General features: G+C 41.1%; 1 protein-coding gene across 1 annotated transcript in view; it reads right to left on the bottom strand.

Annotated features, from left to right (window-relative positions):
- The window catches only part of PAPPA2 (pappalysin 2), a 628099-nt gene that overhangs the window by 56310 nt on the left and 555073 nt on the right, over nt 1-16716 (bottom strand). The window contains exons 25-27 of the mRNA XM_055255382.2: nt 4953-5121; nt 3464-3599; nt 1414-1523 (exon numbers count right to left, since the gene is read on the bottom strand). Of these exons, the coding sequence (XP_055111357.2) occupies nt 1414-1523; nt 3464-3599; nt 4953-5121 (415 nt within the window). The remainder of the gene's footprint in view (nt 1-1413; nt 1524-3463; nt 3600-4952; nt 5122-16716) is intronic.

Genomic DNA, 16716 nt, shown 5'->3' with positions numbered 1-16716 from the left:
GAATACTAGGCACTGTTTTAGGATCTAGGGATATAATAATGAATAAAACAGACAATAATCTATCAATGAGCTTTTTATTATAATAGCAGAAAAAGATAATAGATAAATAAGTAAAATACTTAATACTCTTGGTAATGATAAGTCCTAAAGAGGAAAAAATAAAAGAGGGAAAGGAGACAGAAAGTATCAGGGGAGTTAAAATATTAGATATTAATAGAATAACCAAAGAGGGCCTTCCTGACATTCGAGTAAAAATCTGTAAGACAGAAAGGAGCAAACCATGCAGATATTCTGGAGAAGAACAGCCTGGGCTGAAGGAAGCATAAGCGTAAAGGTTCTGAGGTGAGGGTATGGCTGGCATGTTTAGGAAACAGCCAAGAAGCCACCAAGGCAAGATTAGGGTGGGCCAAGGAAAGCATGAGGGAGATGGAGTCGGAAAGGAAAAGGCGGCCACAGGAGAAAAGGAAGCCACAGAGCTGAGAATCCTGGTTTCAGAAGAATCAAATGTGCAGATGTAGACATCAATGCGAGTTCTGACAGGAGGGCTGGCTAACGTGGCCAAGCCCCAGGAGCCAAAGTGTTTCAGAGGTAAGGAGAGGGTTGCCATAAGGTCAGAAGATGACAGCAGCATTGAGGGAAGTGAGTGGTTCATTCTGTTAATATTGGATTCAAATGTGAGTCATTTTACAGGGGAGGGAGGAAAAATGGTTTGCAAATGGCAATGAAGAGAGAGGATGATGTCTACCCTTCTTGCACGCCCAGGGTTAGGAGGCGCATGAGGGAGAAAGCAGCAAAGAATGAGCCTTGCCAGGGAGGCAGAGTCCCCAGTGGAGAGCCAGGTTTCAGATAGAAAAGGAAGCAAATGGAAAGAAAGCCCAGAGAAGAGGCTGTGGATGTCGTGGATTTTGCTAATGACTGACTTTGAATAGCAGATGTCCCAGGAAAAGGATTTCAGGTTTAGAAAGGGTAGGAGATGGATAAAGGAAAGGCAATTCTCTTCTTACTCAGTTCACTCAGTTCCTTTAGGCACTCCGTTGCTTGCAGTTTTATTTTCATGTTTTCTAATCCATCCTTTTATTTACTTCCTTCTTTCATCTTTATACATTTCTTTGGCTTATCCTAACCTGTCCTGTCCCATTTTTCATTAGTAGTAATTTTCCTTTCTGTTTCTTATGTCTCTAAGCTTTCTTTCCATCTTGTATTTCAAACTTTCCTTTAGATGTGGGATATCTTTTTTTTCAAGCTTCCCTCTTTTTTCTTTTCAATGTTTAATCCCTCTTTCTAGGAATAATCCCTGTGGTTGTTTGCTTTGAGGATGCTTTGAAAGCCTCTGAAATTACTCCAAAAAATAATGCTCCAAGTGTTGCTCAGCAGACTCACGTCTTTGGCACATAACAATGTCGCTTTCCTCACCTGGACTTTGACAGGTTCCATCCAGTGCTCCAGAGTGTCAGCAGTGATATTCTCAGGCAGCATCACGGGGTCACTGGGGGGGATTACACACAATGGGGAACACACTGCACCTGAAAGAACAGAAGTTTACAGCAGAGACTTGAACTTCCCAGATCTCATTCTTTTTCTTTCAGGAATCAATAGCTTTGAGTTTTTAAAGAACAATTGCTTTCATTATGGGTCACCATTTTATGATGTTGTAGGCAGGGCTGATATTCATCTACTGTGTTCCTGTTGGAGTACCTTCACACTAATTGATAAAGAGACTCTGCCCCAACCTAACTCCACTTGCCCCAAGTGTCCCCTCCTCTGTCTCGTCCAGGATAACCCCTCCTCTGGAATGCCTGAATTTCTACATGATGTAGTAATTGAAAGATTAACTCTTGGCCCAGCTGGCCTCCAAGATCCCCTCCAGGACTCTAGCTAGACAAAGTCTATCCTGATTGGCTCATAACTTTTAAGTATATCTAATATTCCTGTTTACATGGTCTCCTGGAAGCTTATAATTGCAACAACTACTACTTAAGAACTTGACATGCTGGTGGTGGTGGTGGTGGTGGGTGGGGGGAAATGGCCCAGAAATTATAAAATTACTCAGAGACTATTCTTTCTGTTGCTGCACTAAAGATAATTGCATTGGCAGCCAATAAACCTATTTGATTAAAAGAGGAAGCAGTGAAGAATCAGAAGCAGAGACTTTGGGCATGTGTTGGTCTCTTGTAGAAAAATCTTGCTCTATTCCCTTCCACACAGAGTCCAAATGTCTCCTAAAATTATATTAAGAGAAAATACACTCTCTGGGTTCTCTATTTCCTCATCTATAGATTTCATGATGTCCAAGTTTCTTTTTAGTCCTTACTATCTGTGTTTCTATGTTTTTCAGTGACTTTTAAAACAATCAAATGAACTACATCCCTCTTAAGGCCTCTAGATATGTGAGTTTATGATATTTTAATGCAGAAATTGGAGGCTTGGAGGATGAGAATCTGTTTGTGAAATACCACCCAAGAGGCGCATCTGAATTCCCTGATACTCTATACCTGACCACAAGACATCACTGTGCAAAGAGCACCTTGAAGATGGCAATGAGCTTCCTAATTAATGCAAATTATACTCATTGGCATTGGTTAGAATGTCCGATAAAATTACTCCTTGCTAATGCAGTTCAGAATTTAGGAGTAATCTTACAAGGTTTCACATCAGCTACAACTCTTTCCTATGATATTTAGGGCCAGCCAAGGCAAAGTTAACATCACTGTAAATCAGCTCTGGCCACAAAGACCTTTAATTGTAATTGCTTGAATAAGAAGTTGTCCACGGCTCTGGAGCCTATTCCTCTGCAGCGAAAGAATGGCTGAAGAATGATGCATGAAAAGAGGAATCTCAAATCATCCCTTTCAGTAATTCTCCACTCCAGTAACAACCACAGAGAATGAAATAGAATGGAGGAGCCCAGCAGACACATGCTATGTGGCTACACAGTCCCACCTTTCATCTTGGAGCTACAAACCATACCACAAATCCATCTAGTCTAGGCCCCTCAAAGTTGCCATAAATCTCAGTTTTACTAAAGCAGCTAAGAGTCAACTTGCATTTCAGTCCACTCTTCAGGGAGAACAGTGTCTGATTCGAGATTCAGCTGGGAGGGCTGGGTGCAGTTGCTCAGGCCTGTAATCCCAGCTGAGGTGGGCGGATCACCTGAGGTCAGGAGTTTGAGACCAGCCTGGCCAACCTGGTGAAGCCCCATCTCTACTAAAAACACAAAAATTAGCCAGGCGTGGTGGCAGGCATATGTAGTCCCAGCTACTTGGGAGGCTGAGGCAGGAGAATTGCTTGAACCCGGGAAGTGGAGGTTGCAGTGAGCCGAGATTGCGCCACTGCACTCCAGCCTGGGCGACAGAGCAAGACTCCGTCTGAAAAAATAAATAAATAAATAAAATTAAAAAAAACCAGCTGTGCTTAATAAAAGAATGACATCGAAATTAACTTTAAGATTCACTCCTATCCTTACCAATCCCATATCCTTGTTCACATTTGTACTCCACAGAATTCAGCTCTGAGGGGGGTGGTGGGCATTCTCCTTGCAGATTCTCACACAACTTAAACTCCTGGGTCCACAGGCCCTCTTTAGTGCAGAGGATGGGAAGCTAGAATATCAAAAGTAAACATCCAGATTATTGTTTTGCTAACTTTACTGAGAGTTGAAAAAAGTGGTCTGATTAAGTGGTAATATTCTCCAGTTCTAGAATATGGACCAAAAGACACTATTGAAACAACATGTTGTTACTGGCCAAAAAACAAACAAACAAACAAAATTCTTTGTTTTTTCCAGGCAGAGGAATCATGATGACAATTTTTTTCCACTAATGAAATGTATTAACAATGTATTTTCCTTTATATATAGGAAAACAATCAGCTATCAACCAAAGCTCGTGTATTCAGAGCTATTTTTGGAATTGTTTCCCAGATGGTGTTGTTTTGCACTGATTCATCCCTACTATCACACAAATGTTGCTTGTGGCAAATGTCAGATTTTTTCAAGATGAGTTTCATCCAGTGAAACCAATTCATAATATTTCCTAAAGGTGTGCTTTTGCCTTTCTGCTTAAATGGACACATCGTAGTTGCTTTTGTTCTCACCAAAATTCTATTCCCTTTCTCCACATGTGTGCTGGTTTGTGTAACTCTTGGCTTCACAAATTATACTTTATCCAGAACACAGAGAGTAGCACTAACTCTCAAAACCCCAACAAGTAAGATTTTAGAAATGTAGGTAGCCCTCCCTTCATCTGGTCAACTTGATGGTTCCTTAACCCATCAGTGCAAATGGATGCGCTTGATTTCTCAGGGGTCTCATTTTCTGCCATATTCTTTTCACATCTGTTCCATGGTGCTTACCTTGGAGTATTGGAAACTAAGATAACAGGTGCCAAGGGAGCAGACAAGGACATTGACCTTTGCCTAGGAAGTCTGCTTGACTTCCTGTCTCATGTATGTGTGTGAGGCTTGAAAGATTCTAAAATAAAATTGCTTTTAGTCACACAACAAAGATAAGACTGTGTTTTTCATTTGAGACCTTTTGTGCCAAAATCCTAGGGAGGGGAAGAGTCAAACAGTGCTTCCAACTTTGCTGAGGAATTTGTGTTTCTGTTCAGGACTCTGTTATAGAAAAATAATAATACTAGTATTTGTAGCCAACTTATGTCAGTGGCCATCCATGAGAGGAGATCACATTGCTAAATCAGGATCCCAGCATTCTTTTTGGAATATACCTGGTACTCTACCCATTGGATTCTTCTTACCTCAGAAGAAGTTCTGAACTCAGGAGAGAACATTCAAAAAATGTGGTATTTTCTGAATTTTCTATTGCATAATACCAACACTCCCGATTAGAATCCCAAGGCCCTGCCTGTTGGAATTTCATTTCTCAAATTTCTTGGATTGGGCATGAAGATTAGACCACAGCCTGATCCAAAATAAGTTAAAAAAATGTTCCTTACCTTTTCACGTTCCTGGTTACAGTTGAGCACACACTGGCTGTCCAGGTTGAAGCCATTGGTACATTCATACATGCCTTCAAACACAGGAGGGGGTGGCTCACACACCACAGGAATGCAGCTGCCTTGCTCCCAGATTCCACCTTCCAGGCATTGTATCTTCAGGAGCTTGCTGATAAAACATAAAACAAAAATAGCTCATCAGAATCTCTCAAGAAGGTCATGAAAGAAGACTTGATCCTCAGCAATATGGGATAAGAATTAGCAAATAGGCAGGGACAGATGGTTCTTGTGAGCCATATGTCCCACTGTCCTAGGCTAATTTCTAAATCATGGAACTAAAAATAGTAATGTTCATTTATTATTCAAAGTAGTAGTAAATGTTGTATAGAAATATTTGATCTATTACTCTTAAGAGGGTTTGATAAATAGTACAGCATCTAAATTGTAATTGGGTTTTCTCTGAGATCTTCATCTTGGAAAAGACTCACATCTAAGTACAATGAAATGTCAGGTAAGATGGGGTACAAGAAAGGTGATCGCACATTCAGAGAACTGATCAGAAGTGATCTGAGGATCAACAGTGTTGATATGGCAATATAATTGATGAAGTTGCTACTATTTATTGGTTCTTCAGAGAGGGGAGAAAGTGAGGCAATATGAGTTTTCTTTTAAAACAGAGATTCTGAACCTAACTTTCAGAAGGAAAATAACTTCTGAGATGTCTGCTTTATTTGTTTACAAGTTTATTTTTCCTTGGAAAGAGTTCATAACTTTCACCAGCTTCTCAAAGTAGACATGACTCAATACTGCCCTGGAAGAATTGGTCCTCCTTCTCATGCCCGGACATGGTCCCCAACCAGAGTGACACCATTTGATGTGGATTGGAGTCAATGGAATTAGGGTCCTCCCTACTGAGGATTCCATTCCATTCCCCGTTTGACTCACTGCAGTTTGAAAGTGCTTTCCGTTTGCCGTTTTAACATATCCACTTCTAATGCAAAACACTCCTGGTTACGGATAAGCTTGTAATTCTAAAATGTAAATAACCCTTTGGCCACTGACTCTTTCAAACATGTGGTAGCCTTAAATCACCGTTTTCTAGTCTCATTATGCCCCTTTTAAGGTTAAATATGCCCACCAACCCCTGCATGTTGTCTTCTAACTGACTATAGTGCAATACCTCCTGTAGCTTCTGCAGCACCGGTAAAACATTTATCACATTGTTTTATAAATGCACATGTGACTGTCTTTGCCACTAGATTGGAAGCTTCCAGAAGCCAGAGGCTATGTGGTGGTCTTGTTTTTAATTCCCAAGAACTAAACTGATATCTGGTTTATATTCGGCATTAAGTATCTGCTGAATTGAATCATTGAACTGAAACTAACAGCATGTCAGGTACATTGCAAGCCACATTCGATAATACCAAGTTGAATCATTATAATACTAATGAAATCAACTTTTTTTTTCTTTTACTGTTTTTTTTTTGAGATGGAATTTCACTCTTGTTGCCCAGGCTGGAGTGCAATGTCGTGATCTCAGCTCACTGCAACCTCTGCCTCCCAGGTTCAAGTGCTTCTCCTGCCTCAGCCTCCCAAGTAGCTGGGATTACAGGCACGTGCCACCACGCCTAGCTAATTTTGTATTTTTAGTAAAGACGGGGTTTCTCCATGTTGGTCAGGCTGGTCTTGAACTCCCAACCTCAAGTGATCCACCTGCCTCAGCCTCCCAAAGTGCTGGGATTAGAGGCGTGAGCCAATGTGCCTGGCCTATTAAATCATCTCTTTAATTCCCATTTCATGGAAACACACTGAAGGATGTTAAGTAATTTGTCGAAGATCTCACATCACAGAATTCATTCAACTTCAAATAATTTTAATAATAAAATATTTTAATAGTAAAACATATGCAAATAATATATGCTTAGAAATAAGTGGAGTGTTTTATTATTAAATAATTATTTAGATTCATAATTTTATTCCCAAGGACATTTTGCAACAGAAATCTAACTTTTGGCCGGGTATAATGGCTCACTCCTGTAATCCCGGCACTTTGAGAAGCTGAGGCAGACAAGTCTCTTGAGGTCAAGAGTTTGAGACTAGCCTGGGCAACATGGCAAAACCCTCTTATCTACAAAAAATACAAAAATTAGTCAGGCACAGTGGCACGCACCTGTAGTCCCAGCTACTGGGGAGGCTGAGGTGGGAGGATGGCTTGAGCCTGGGATGTCGAGGCTGCAGTGAGCTATGATCATGCCACTGCACTCCAGCCCAGGTGACAGAGTGAGACTGTGTCTCAAAAAAAAAAAAAAATCTGATTTTTATGACTGGAATTTTTTAGCATCATAGTCTGTGTGGACATGTATCTTCTAGCTATTAAAATAAATGCCATTTTTGATCTATATTTCAAGTGTACATAGGCAAGATACCTATGTACATTATTTTGTTCAATCCTCCAAACAGCACTTTTTTTTTTTTTTCCAAATTTCAGGTTCGGGGTACATGTGCAAGTTTGTTACATGAGTAAATTGCGTGTCACAGTGGTTTGGTGTACAGATTATTTCATCACCCAGGTATTAAGCATAGTACACTGTAGGTAGTTTTTCCATCCTCACCCTCCCCATCCCCTCCACCCTCAGGTGGGCTCCACTGTCTGTTGTTCCCTTCTTTGTGTCCATGTATACTCAATGCTCCCCTCCCACTTACAAGTGAGAACATATGGTATTTGGATCAAACAATATTTAAAGGTAAATGTTATTATTCACACTTAAGAGAAGAAAACTGAGCCTGAGAGAAAAGTAAAGCTTATTCAAAACACACGGTAAACCCTGCAGGCAGGATGCAGACCCAGGTTTGCTCACAGCAGAAGCCCCTGGTCGTCCTGCCACGTCAGGCTCTGACTGTTCGTGGCGTGCTCCACAGTTTACTAATGCGTCCTCATCCTCGGCTGAGCACTCAGATGCCCTGTGTCCCAATGCCACATCCATAAGTGGGCAAAAAAGAAGTTTCACTTTAAATTTTTGTATTGAGTAATGAATTACGTATAGAAAAATATGCAAATCTGAGTGTACGGCTTGAGGGAGTTTTACCTGTGAATACAGCTAGGTAACCACCAGTCAGATCAAGATACAGAACATGTCTAGCCCCTAAGAATTCCCCCTTGCATTCCTTCCCAGTTAAAATCCCCCCACCCTCACAGCATACAGTATTCTGCAACACCAGAAACTTCTGACTTTCATCAGCATAGAGGAGTTTTGCCTGGTTTTAAACTTTATACAAATGAAATGTACTACTTAGTAAGTTGCTTCTTTCCCTCCAGAAAGATGACATTTAAAAATGCCTCTCCAAATCTATTTTCAATTAAGGGTTTGCAGCTCTTTTTTACTCTAACGAGGCTCCTTTTTGTCCCTCTCCTAGAATGGATATTTTACTCCTCCTTCACACTGCAGAGTTTATATCCTCCCAGGGATTCTCTTCTTTCTACCACCTCCCACAGATGAAATCCTTCCCCTACCTCTGCTGAACTGACATCCCCCAGCTGGAGAAAGCAGGCAATACCACTGACAGCAGGGGAGAGGCATGGCTGTAAAAACCTTGCATGTCAGCATGGTTATAAAGGAAAACCCTTGCTTGGCCAGGACGATCATATTTTGACCTCATGTGGTATTTTTCTCTGAATTGGTTGGAATACTTCAACCATGGAAATAGTCTTCCCTTTCCTTGCCCAGAGTTAAAGAGCCATTCAAGAATGCCGATTTCATATATTTCCTTGCCAGTTTAATAACCTCAGGGGTGAGAGTAGACAGATCAAACTTGGATGGGGAAGAAGAATGTAGCCTTCCATCGTGGCACCCAGACAACGCGACAGGCCCTGCGCTGCAAACCACCAGCAACACAAGGAGGGGGATGGCTAGAAAGCAGCAAGAGAATAGCACAGTTACACTGGACCTGACTGGAGAGGAGGCACTGCAGGCAGGAGTTGGGAGAGGTTGGCAGAGAGTCCCAATTCCCTAGGAAATTCTGTTTTCTTTCTGCAGGGGTTCCTTTGCCCCTCTCAGCCTCAAAGATTCTTTTTTCCTTATGGTTTGATCTCCCTTGTACAGAAGACAGCTTTGCACTGCCATCTCTCCATGGGCCTTCCAGGACTTCCGCATCTCTCTACATCAGACAACCAACGTCTCTAAGCCTCACCCTCAGCCTTCTAGCAAAGCATTTGATAGGTTAAGTATCTCAGGGCCCAATAGTGAGGGCTGTCTCATTTTGCCTGATGTTCATGTCATGGATCCCAGCTTATGGCGCAAGCCTTGAGAATTCCTGGTACGGAACTTAGCACTTCAGTGCTATGAGCTGATTGGATTGTGCCAGGAATTTAGAGTGTTCTGGATTCTTCCTAGTCCCAAGAAATTTGGTTTCCCCATAGGGCCCTTGAAGAAGACTGAAGCCTAAATCTTGCCACCCATCCTGCTCATGTTTTTGTTACCTAGCGCTGTTTGTGGCCCTCACAAACTCATATGGTAAAATCCTAACTCCCAATGTGATGGTATTTTAGGGAGTAGGGTCTTTGGAAGGTAATTAAGTCACAAGGGTGGAGTCCTCCCACTGCCCTCATGAGAAAACACATAAGACCTTGCCCTCTCTGTGCTCTGCCATGTGAGGACACAGAAAACAGACAATCATCTGGCCGGGCACAGTGGCTCATGCCTGTAATCCCAGCACTTTGGGAAGCCGAGGTGGGTGGATCACGAGGTCAGGAGTTCAAGACCAGCCTGGCCAATATGGTGAAACCCCCATCTCTACTAAAAATACAAAAATTAGCCGAGTGTGGTGGCAAGCCCCTGTAGTCCCAGCTATTTGGGAGGCTGAGGCAGAAGAATCCCTTGAACCCGGGAGGCGGAGGTTGCAGTGAGCCAAGATCACACCACCACACTCCAGCCTCATAGACAGAGCAAGATTCTGTCTAAGGAAAAAAAAAAGAATCATCTGCAATCTAGGAAGGTATCCTCACCAGATAAGGGATCTGCCAGCACCTTGGACTTCTCAAGATCCCGACCTGTGAGAAACAAATGTGTGTTGTTTAAGCCACCCATCTATGGTGTTCTGTTATGGCAGCTCAAACTGACTGAGACACAGCAATGGATGGACTGATCCCCAGTGCCTCTGCATTGCTTCTAGTTTGGTGATGTTGAGGAGTGACCTTTGACACCTTTAAAATCGTTAATGAAAAAACTGGTTTATTCACAATGATCCTTTGTGTATGGCTTATGCATCAGGAACCAAACGACTCCTTGAAATCATGAAGTGAATAGATTGCATTTGGAAGAATGACAGCATTGGATACTAGACAAACAGGCCCTTACCAGGACAGAGATTCCAAAACATCTTTGATAGCCCATGCCAAGTACCCTCCACGTAAAACATTCTACTTGCTGTCTATCAGCTAAAATGTCTCATTTGTAGGCAGGAAATCACATTAGTAACCATGAAGTGATTTACCCAATGTTCGCACAGCAATTCATAGATTTCAAAGTTTTCAAATCATAATATAACATTCTGATCATGAGATCAAAGATTTCCAACTTACATGTGTAGACCAATCCCATCAGAATTATGTAGAAGCCACTTAAAAAATCTAGATTGCTAGGCTTACTGCATTAAACCTCCTGAGAGTGGCCCAGGACTCTGTATCTTTAAACTTGCCAGAAGTTTTTAAGCGTAGCCAGGTTGGTAAACTACTAAAATTCATGCTACCTTCTCATGCTAGTAGGGTGTAGAAACAAGAGAGCAAGATCATCCACCTCACAGCCCTGTAACTGTCCCATTTGGTCTTTGCGAAGCATCCAGTCTTTTGGCTAGGGTTGTTAGTTGAGCGTTCTTGCTCTGTGATTTCTTCCTTATGCTGTAAATGGTATCACGACGAGTTGGGGTTAGGGGAAGGTTTGTATTTACTTTCCCTCTAACTTCTCCAGACAAATCAGCACAATTTCCAAGTTAGAAGGTGCTTTTCCCAATTTCCAGAACTTATGGTATCCACCTAATGCTGAAAACCCAGCTGTGCTCTTTCTGCTTCTTACATCATTGCCAGAAATAAAGATCTTGTAATCAAAACTTGGCTGAAAGTTTGATTGATGTCGCTTGAGGCACACATAGTCCATCCCATCCTTCTATCACCATTGTAGGGTTTTCAAGAGTAACATTTATTTTCCACTGGAGAAAATAAAAGTACGATTTGTTGAGTCCCAGAGAATTATCATGTCTTTGCTGATCAAGGGGACCTGGCGTCTCCAGTGGGTACTCCCTCAAGAATAATAACAACAATAGAAAAACAATAAGTAGAGCACTTAAGTGCTAACTATTGTATAGGAAAATATACATCTATACTATTTTGTCCTCAGACCCACTCTGTGTGATAGGGACTATTATTGTTTAAGTTCTTGATTCCCTCACTCCAGATATTAGCCTCCTCAACCATCCCCAGCTCCATAAATGATACCATCATCTGCCCTGTTGCTCAAGCTTGGAACTTAAAAGCCATCACTGATTCTATTCTTCCTCTCAATCTTACCTTTTTGGTCACCCCATCTGCTTTCTTCTAACCCGTCAACAAGTCCTGCTTTACCTCCCAGGTATTTCTGAAAATTGTCTCTATACTTCAGCATTACCACAAACATTAACACAAGCCACCATCTCTCACCTCCTAACTGGACACCCCACTTCTCCTTCGGATCCCTTCCCAGCCAGTCAGCAAACACCAGTCAGAGGGAACTTTCAAAAAATAAACTTCCCTGTGTACAACATTTTAATTGCTTCTGTTAGGATGAAAAATGAAATCCAAACTTCTTTCTTTAGCCTACGAGGTCCCGTGTGTTCCGGCTCCATTTTCTCCAACCTTATTCAATGCCACATTCACCTTCCTTAATGCACTTCACCAACACTGGACTTAGAATCCCAAGCACAACCCATGACCTTCCCATTCTCTCAAGTCATGATGTTTTTCTTTTTTTTATCTTCTCCTGACTGGCTCCTTCTCTTTCTTCCTATCTAAGCATAATTCTCACCACCCCAGAGCATCCTTATTTTGCCCCTCTAACTTTTTCTTTTTTAATCAAAGCATCTTTTTTCCTTTCATTGGATGCATACCCTGACCTTATTTTGTGTATTGGTTTTACTTGCTTATCATCAGCTCCCACCATGGAAAAGAGTTCGGTGAGGGCAAAGCATTATTTGCTATGATATTCCCAGTATGCAGCACAATGCCTGGTACATAATAGCTGTCAATAAATATTGGTTCAATGAATGTATAAATGTTTATTTTATAGATGAAGTAAGATTTAGAAACATAAAATAACTTGCCTGGGGTTATCTAATTGGTTGATGGCAGAGCAGGGATGTGCACTATGATGAGTCTCATGCCAAATGCCTATATTATAAAATGGAAGCACTCACGTTTCTACCAATGGAGCTATGGATAAATTACCTCTCCTCACTTAGTGCATTTGTGCTGAGGATCCCCAAATCCTATCATTTAGAATATCCCTAAAAAGAAGATGTAAGGGAAAGAGGTAATTGCATGATTTCCATTACATGCATTAGAAAACTAAAGCATTAATTAGCTGTTTTGTCTGATACATGGTCCATTTTTGAACTGAAGTTAGAAAGCCTTTTCACTCTGAATACAGTTTAGCCTCTTACTACACACAGTGTGGTACCTAGAGCAGCAATATTAGAATCACCAGGGAGCTTGTTAGAATAAATCTCAGGATCCACTTCAGACTGAGTCAACAAGAATGTGCATTTTAAAAAGACCCCCGAATAATTCCTATGCATATTAAAGACTGAGAAACAGTGATCTAGACCATTTTGAAAGACACGGTTCTCTACTTAGCCCCAAACAGAACCATCAGCACTTCCAAACTCCATGCCAGTTTTCCTCTAACAAATTGCAGGCCTGGTTTCCCAAGCCAATATCCTAAATAGGGAACAAGCAGACTTCAGACATGGTAAGTTTACAGGCCATCATAGTTATTGCGCACTCTCTAATGCCAGGTCTCCTGATGTCCTATTCTAGCCCTTTCTACAAGATAAGAAATAGCATCAGCAGGACTATCCAACAAGACATATTGGATTTGGCCTTCTTCTCTGACAAAAAAAAAAAAAAAAAAAAAAAAAAAGCCCCTTACAAAGCTCTTCTCACATGTAAAATAGAGCCTCTCTGAAAAAATGAGCCACTTGCTAACTCCTAAAAGTGTGTAGACCATTTTACTTCCATGTCCCGCCCCTTACTTTTATCTTTGGACTTTCTTCTCCTAAATCTTATGTCTCCAGATTGGCAGGTACAGTAATGCCTGGTTCCTAGGTCTGAACACCTAAACCCAAGTTTGGGGCCCCTTCTCCATTTTCCATTGCTGTCGTCTTAATCATCTACATCTCCTTTCCTAGTCTCTCTCACATCAAGTTCAACAGCTCCCACTTCATCTCTTTTCATGAGTTTCTTCCATTCTCCATGCAGCCAACAGATTTTTCTGCCAAATATGCCCAGGTTACACCCCAAACTAAAAACAACCTGAGGTTTCTCCATTTCATGTGATTTAAACCCAAATGTATACAATAGCTATTAGCATTATTTCACAAAGTCCAAATATCAATTCTCATCAGTGCATGGTTGAGAAACTGGAAATTACACCAAAATTCAGGGGTGAACTGGACTTGAAACATGAAAACATTTAATAGGAACCTCTTTCTTTAACCATTCAATTACTTGTCCATTTATACATTCATTCAACAAATATTTATTGAGCACCAAGAATATGCCTATTTATTATATTAGCTCTTGCGGTTGTAAAAAACAAATATAAATATTATAATAGGGTTGGAATACTGACCTGAGAGAGCCACCAACACTGCCTGCAGACATGAAGAATATCAGCAAAGGAAGCCTTTGAGTGGGTTCACCAGGTAGAGAAGCAGAGGAGGATATGCCAGGCAGAGGGAACAGTGCAGGTGAGAACCCAGAGATTTTCAATAGTCTTAGCCAAAACTGTAAATGGAGAAATGGAGGAAATATGTATATCCCCTCCACCTCTCCTTCCCTCCCTCTCTTTTCTACCTATTGTTGGGGAGAGTCAGGGCAGGGGAAGAGCCTGAGGGAAGCCCACTGGAACAAAATTCTGGCAGAAAAGAGCAACACACTGTATACGCTCAACTTCAAGGGGCAGGTTATCTCATTTGTAAGGACTCCTTTTGTCATCTTCACAAAGTTTTCAGCACAAGAATTCCTCCACGTATTGTTATATTTCTGTTCCTGATCAGTCTGACTCACAGACAGGCATGACTGAAAGTGCTCACAGGTATATATACACAATCACACCCTCACCTGGGAATTAACTTAACCACTGCAGGTCACTGTTGCTCCTTGAGAAAGCAAAGTTATTTGCATTGTCCCTTATCTGGAAGCCACAGCAATGATAAGACCCTAGTCTGCTAATGTGTTATGGTATACCTAAGGACCTGGAATATACACAGGTGGATTCTGCATTGGCCATACTCCTGACGTTACATCCCTTGATGTGGGCTGGAAGAAAAACAGCTGATTAGCATTTTCCTTGCCCTGACTGTAAAGGGAGAATCGGAAGTCACGGTGGCTTCAGCAGGCCTTTAGTGGCTGCACCTGGGAGATTCCCATCAGGAAGAACGTGTGGCAGAGTGGCTGAAAGCAGGTGCTTTGGAATCAGGAGGCATTAGAGCTCTAGCCTTGGTGCTTAATAAATCTCTAACTTTAAAAAAATCACGTAATCTCTATTATTCTCAGCTTTCCTAGCTGGAAAATAGGGATAGTCAAACATTCTTCACAGGGTCATGAGTAGATTATGTGAGGTAGTATATTTAAAACACGCAGTACAATGAATGGCACATGACCACGATCAACAAGCAGCGGAAATTACTAGCTATCCCTGATGATCAGAAGGTCTGCTCAGCCACACTCCTCTCTCTCTCTCTCTGTGTGTGTGTGTGTGTGTGTGATGAGTATGGAATGTTAACATTCTGCTCATTTTCTCCACCCTACTTAATTCTTCATATTTCTGTCCCACCCAGAATCCCTCAGGAGACAGTTTATGAATCAGTTTGGCCTGGCCTGACCCCATCACTAGAGAGCAAAAGCAAAACCACAACCAAAATGTTCACTCAATGGGCTGAAGAAAGGGTGAGCCAGAGACACAGGAGGAGTAGGACAAACGAAGACCAGAAAGAGCAGCAGGGGGTGAAGTTATGGGTTGAATAAAGTCCTACTGGTTTATATATAACAATTAAGCTCTTACTCAAGTTTTTAAAAATTTACTCTGATTAATAGATATTAGCAGTCAATATAAAACAGAAAGTTTTACAATATGATGCTCTCTAGTTTGGAGTTGAAGTTAATGGGGAAATTTATGAATTCAACAAGGGCTGAGTTTGAAATGAGAGCATGGATGCCAGTCACCAGGCTCCTTGAAGCCCGCAGTCAAGATCTGGCCTGCACCCAGGTGTGTATGTAAATGGCTAAGGCTTGGGGCAGAGATTCAATCACTGTGAAGCCAAAAGAGGCTTTAATAAATTAGCCTAAAGCTCACATTATCCTACAATGGCAAGATATTTGAGGATTTCAAGGATAAATTTTGAAGGTATTTACTATAAACACTAATTATAAAGCCAGGCAAGGTCTTATTGGAAAGAAAACAAATTTCTATTTCTCACAGATACATGAGTGTACATAGAGATTAATGTGTGTTCTTTCCTTGAGCAATCATAGATAGAACATGTATATATAAGTGTATAGGTTTAGCACCTATTCATCGATGTATAGGCACACCGCTATGACACAGAGCTTAACAATTAGGTGGATTACTTTTATAATTTTTTAAAAGCTATGAATCCAGGATACTTAATGAGTTTTAGCTTGCCTTAGCTGCACATTTTCCGTTTGTTAACCAAGTCTTTCTTTCCCTTCCTAGAATAGCATAAAGTCAGTTTGAATCTTCCAGAGTTTCAAGCTACGGTTCAAAAAAGATCAAGAGCCTAAAAATCTGGGTAATGCCTCCAGGAGATGCCCTTGCCCTTCTCCTTCCAGACCAGCCTGACTTTATTTGCTCATCCTGATTTTTAAAATTATGACCAGATCTATCTTGCTGATTATTTTGTTTCTTTTTCCCCCTCTTTCCCCTATTTTCCTTGATCTATTTGAAGCCACTGTAGTACTTGGTCACTTCTTGAGTTGTCAGCAGGATGATATAAAGCAGACAGAGAGTGTACTAATTGGGGGAGAACAGTACATTTTTAAAAAAATTAATAAAGTTTATATTTTGGTATGTGTTTTCTTTTATAGGCAAGGGAAATGCACTTTTTCCGCTGGTAATCGAAGACCTGTACCTCTGACCTCGAATGCCAATTCCAGTCTTCCTGGACTCTGTGCTGTTTTTTTTTTTTAATTTGTTTTGTTTTGTTTTGTTTTTAGCATAGGAACCAACCACAGATGGGAGACAATGGCCAGTGATAAAAATGTAGCTGAGTATACTCCTTGTTAAAGAAGAAATTTCCCTATTGCACCAGAAGGATAGCCCAAACAGCAACAGTTATTTTGTAAGAGCCATTAACCTAGTAGAAATTATTATGGTGATGATGATGATGGTAATGATAATGACAATGATGATGGTGATGATGATAAACAGCAGCAGTGTTGATGAACTGAAGCTTAATATGACCAAAAATTTTGCTCAGTTCTTTCCATCTATTATCT

Source organism: Symphalangus syndactylus, chromosome 12 (genome assembly GCF_028878055.3).
Source record: "Symphalangus syndactylus isolate Jambi chromosome 12, NHGRI_mSymSyn1-v2.1_pri, whole genome shotgun sequence".
In the NCBI taxonomy this organism is placed as follows: domain Eukaryota; kingdom Metazoa; phylum Chordata; class Mammalia; order Primates; family Hylobatidae; genus Symphalangus; species Symphalangus syndactylus.
This window is presented reverse-complemented; position numbering and strand designations above follow the sequence as displayed.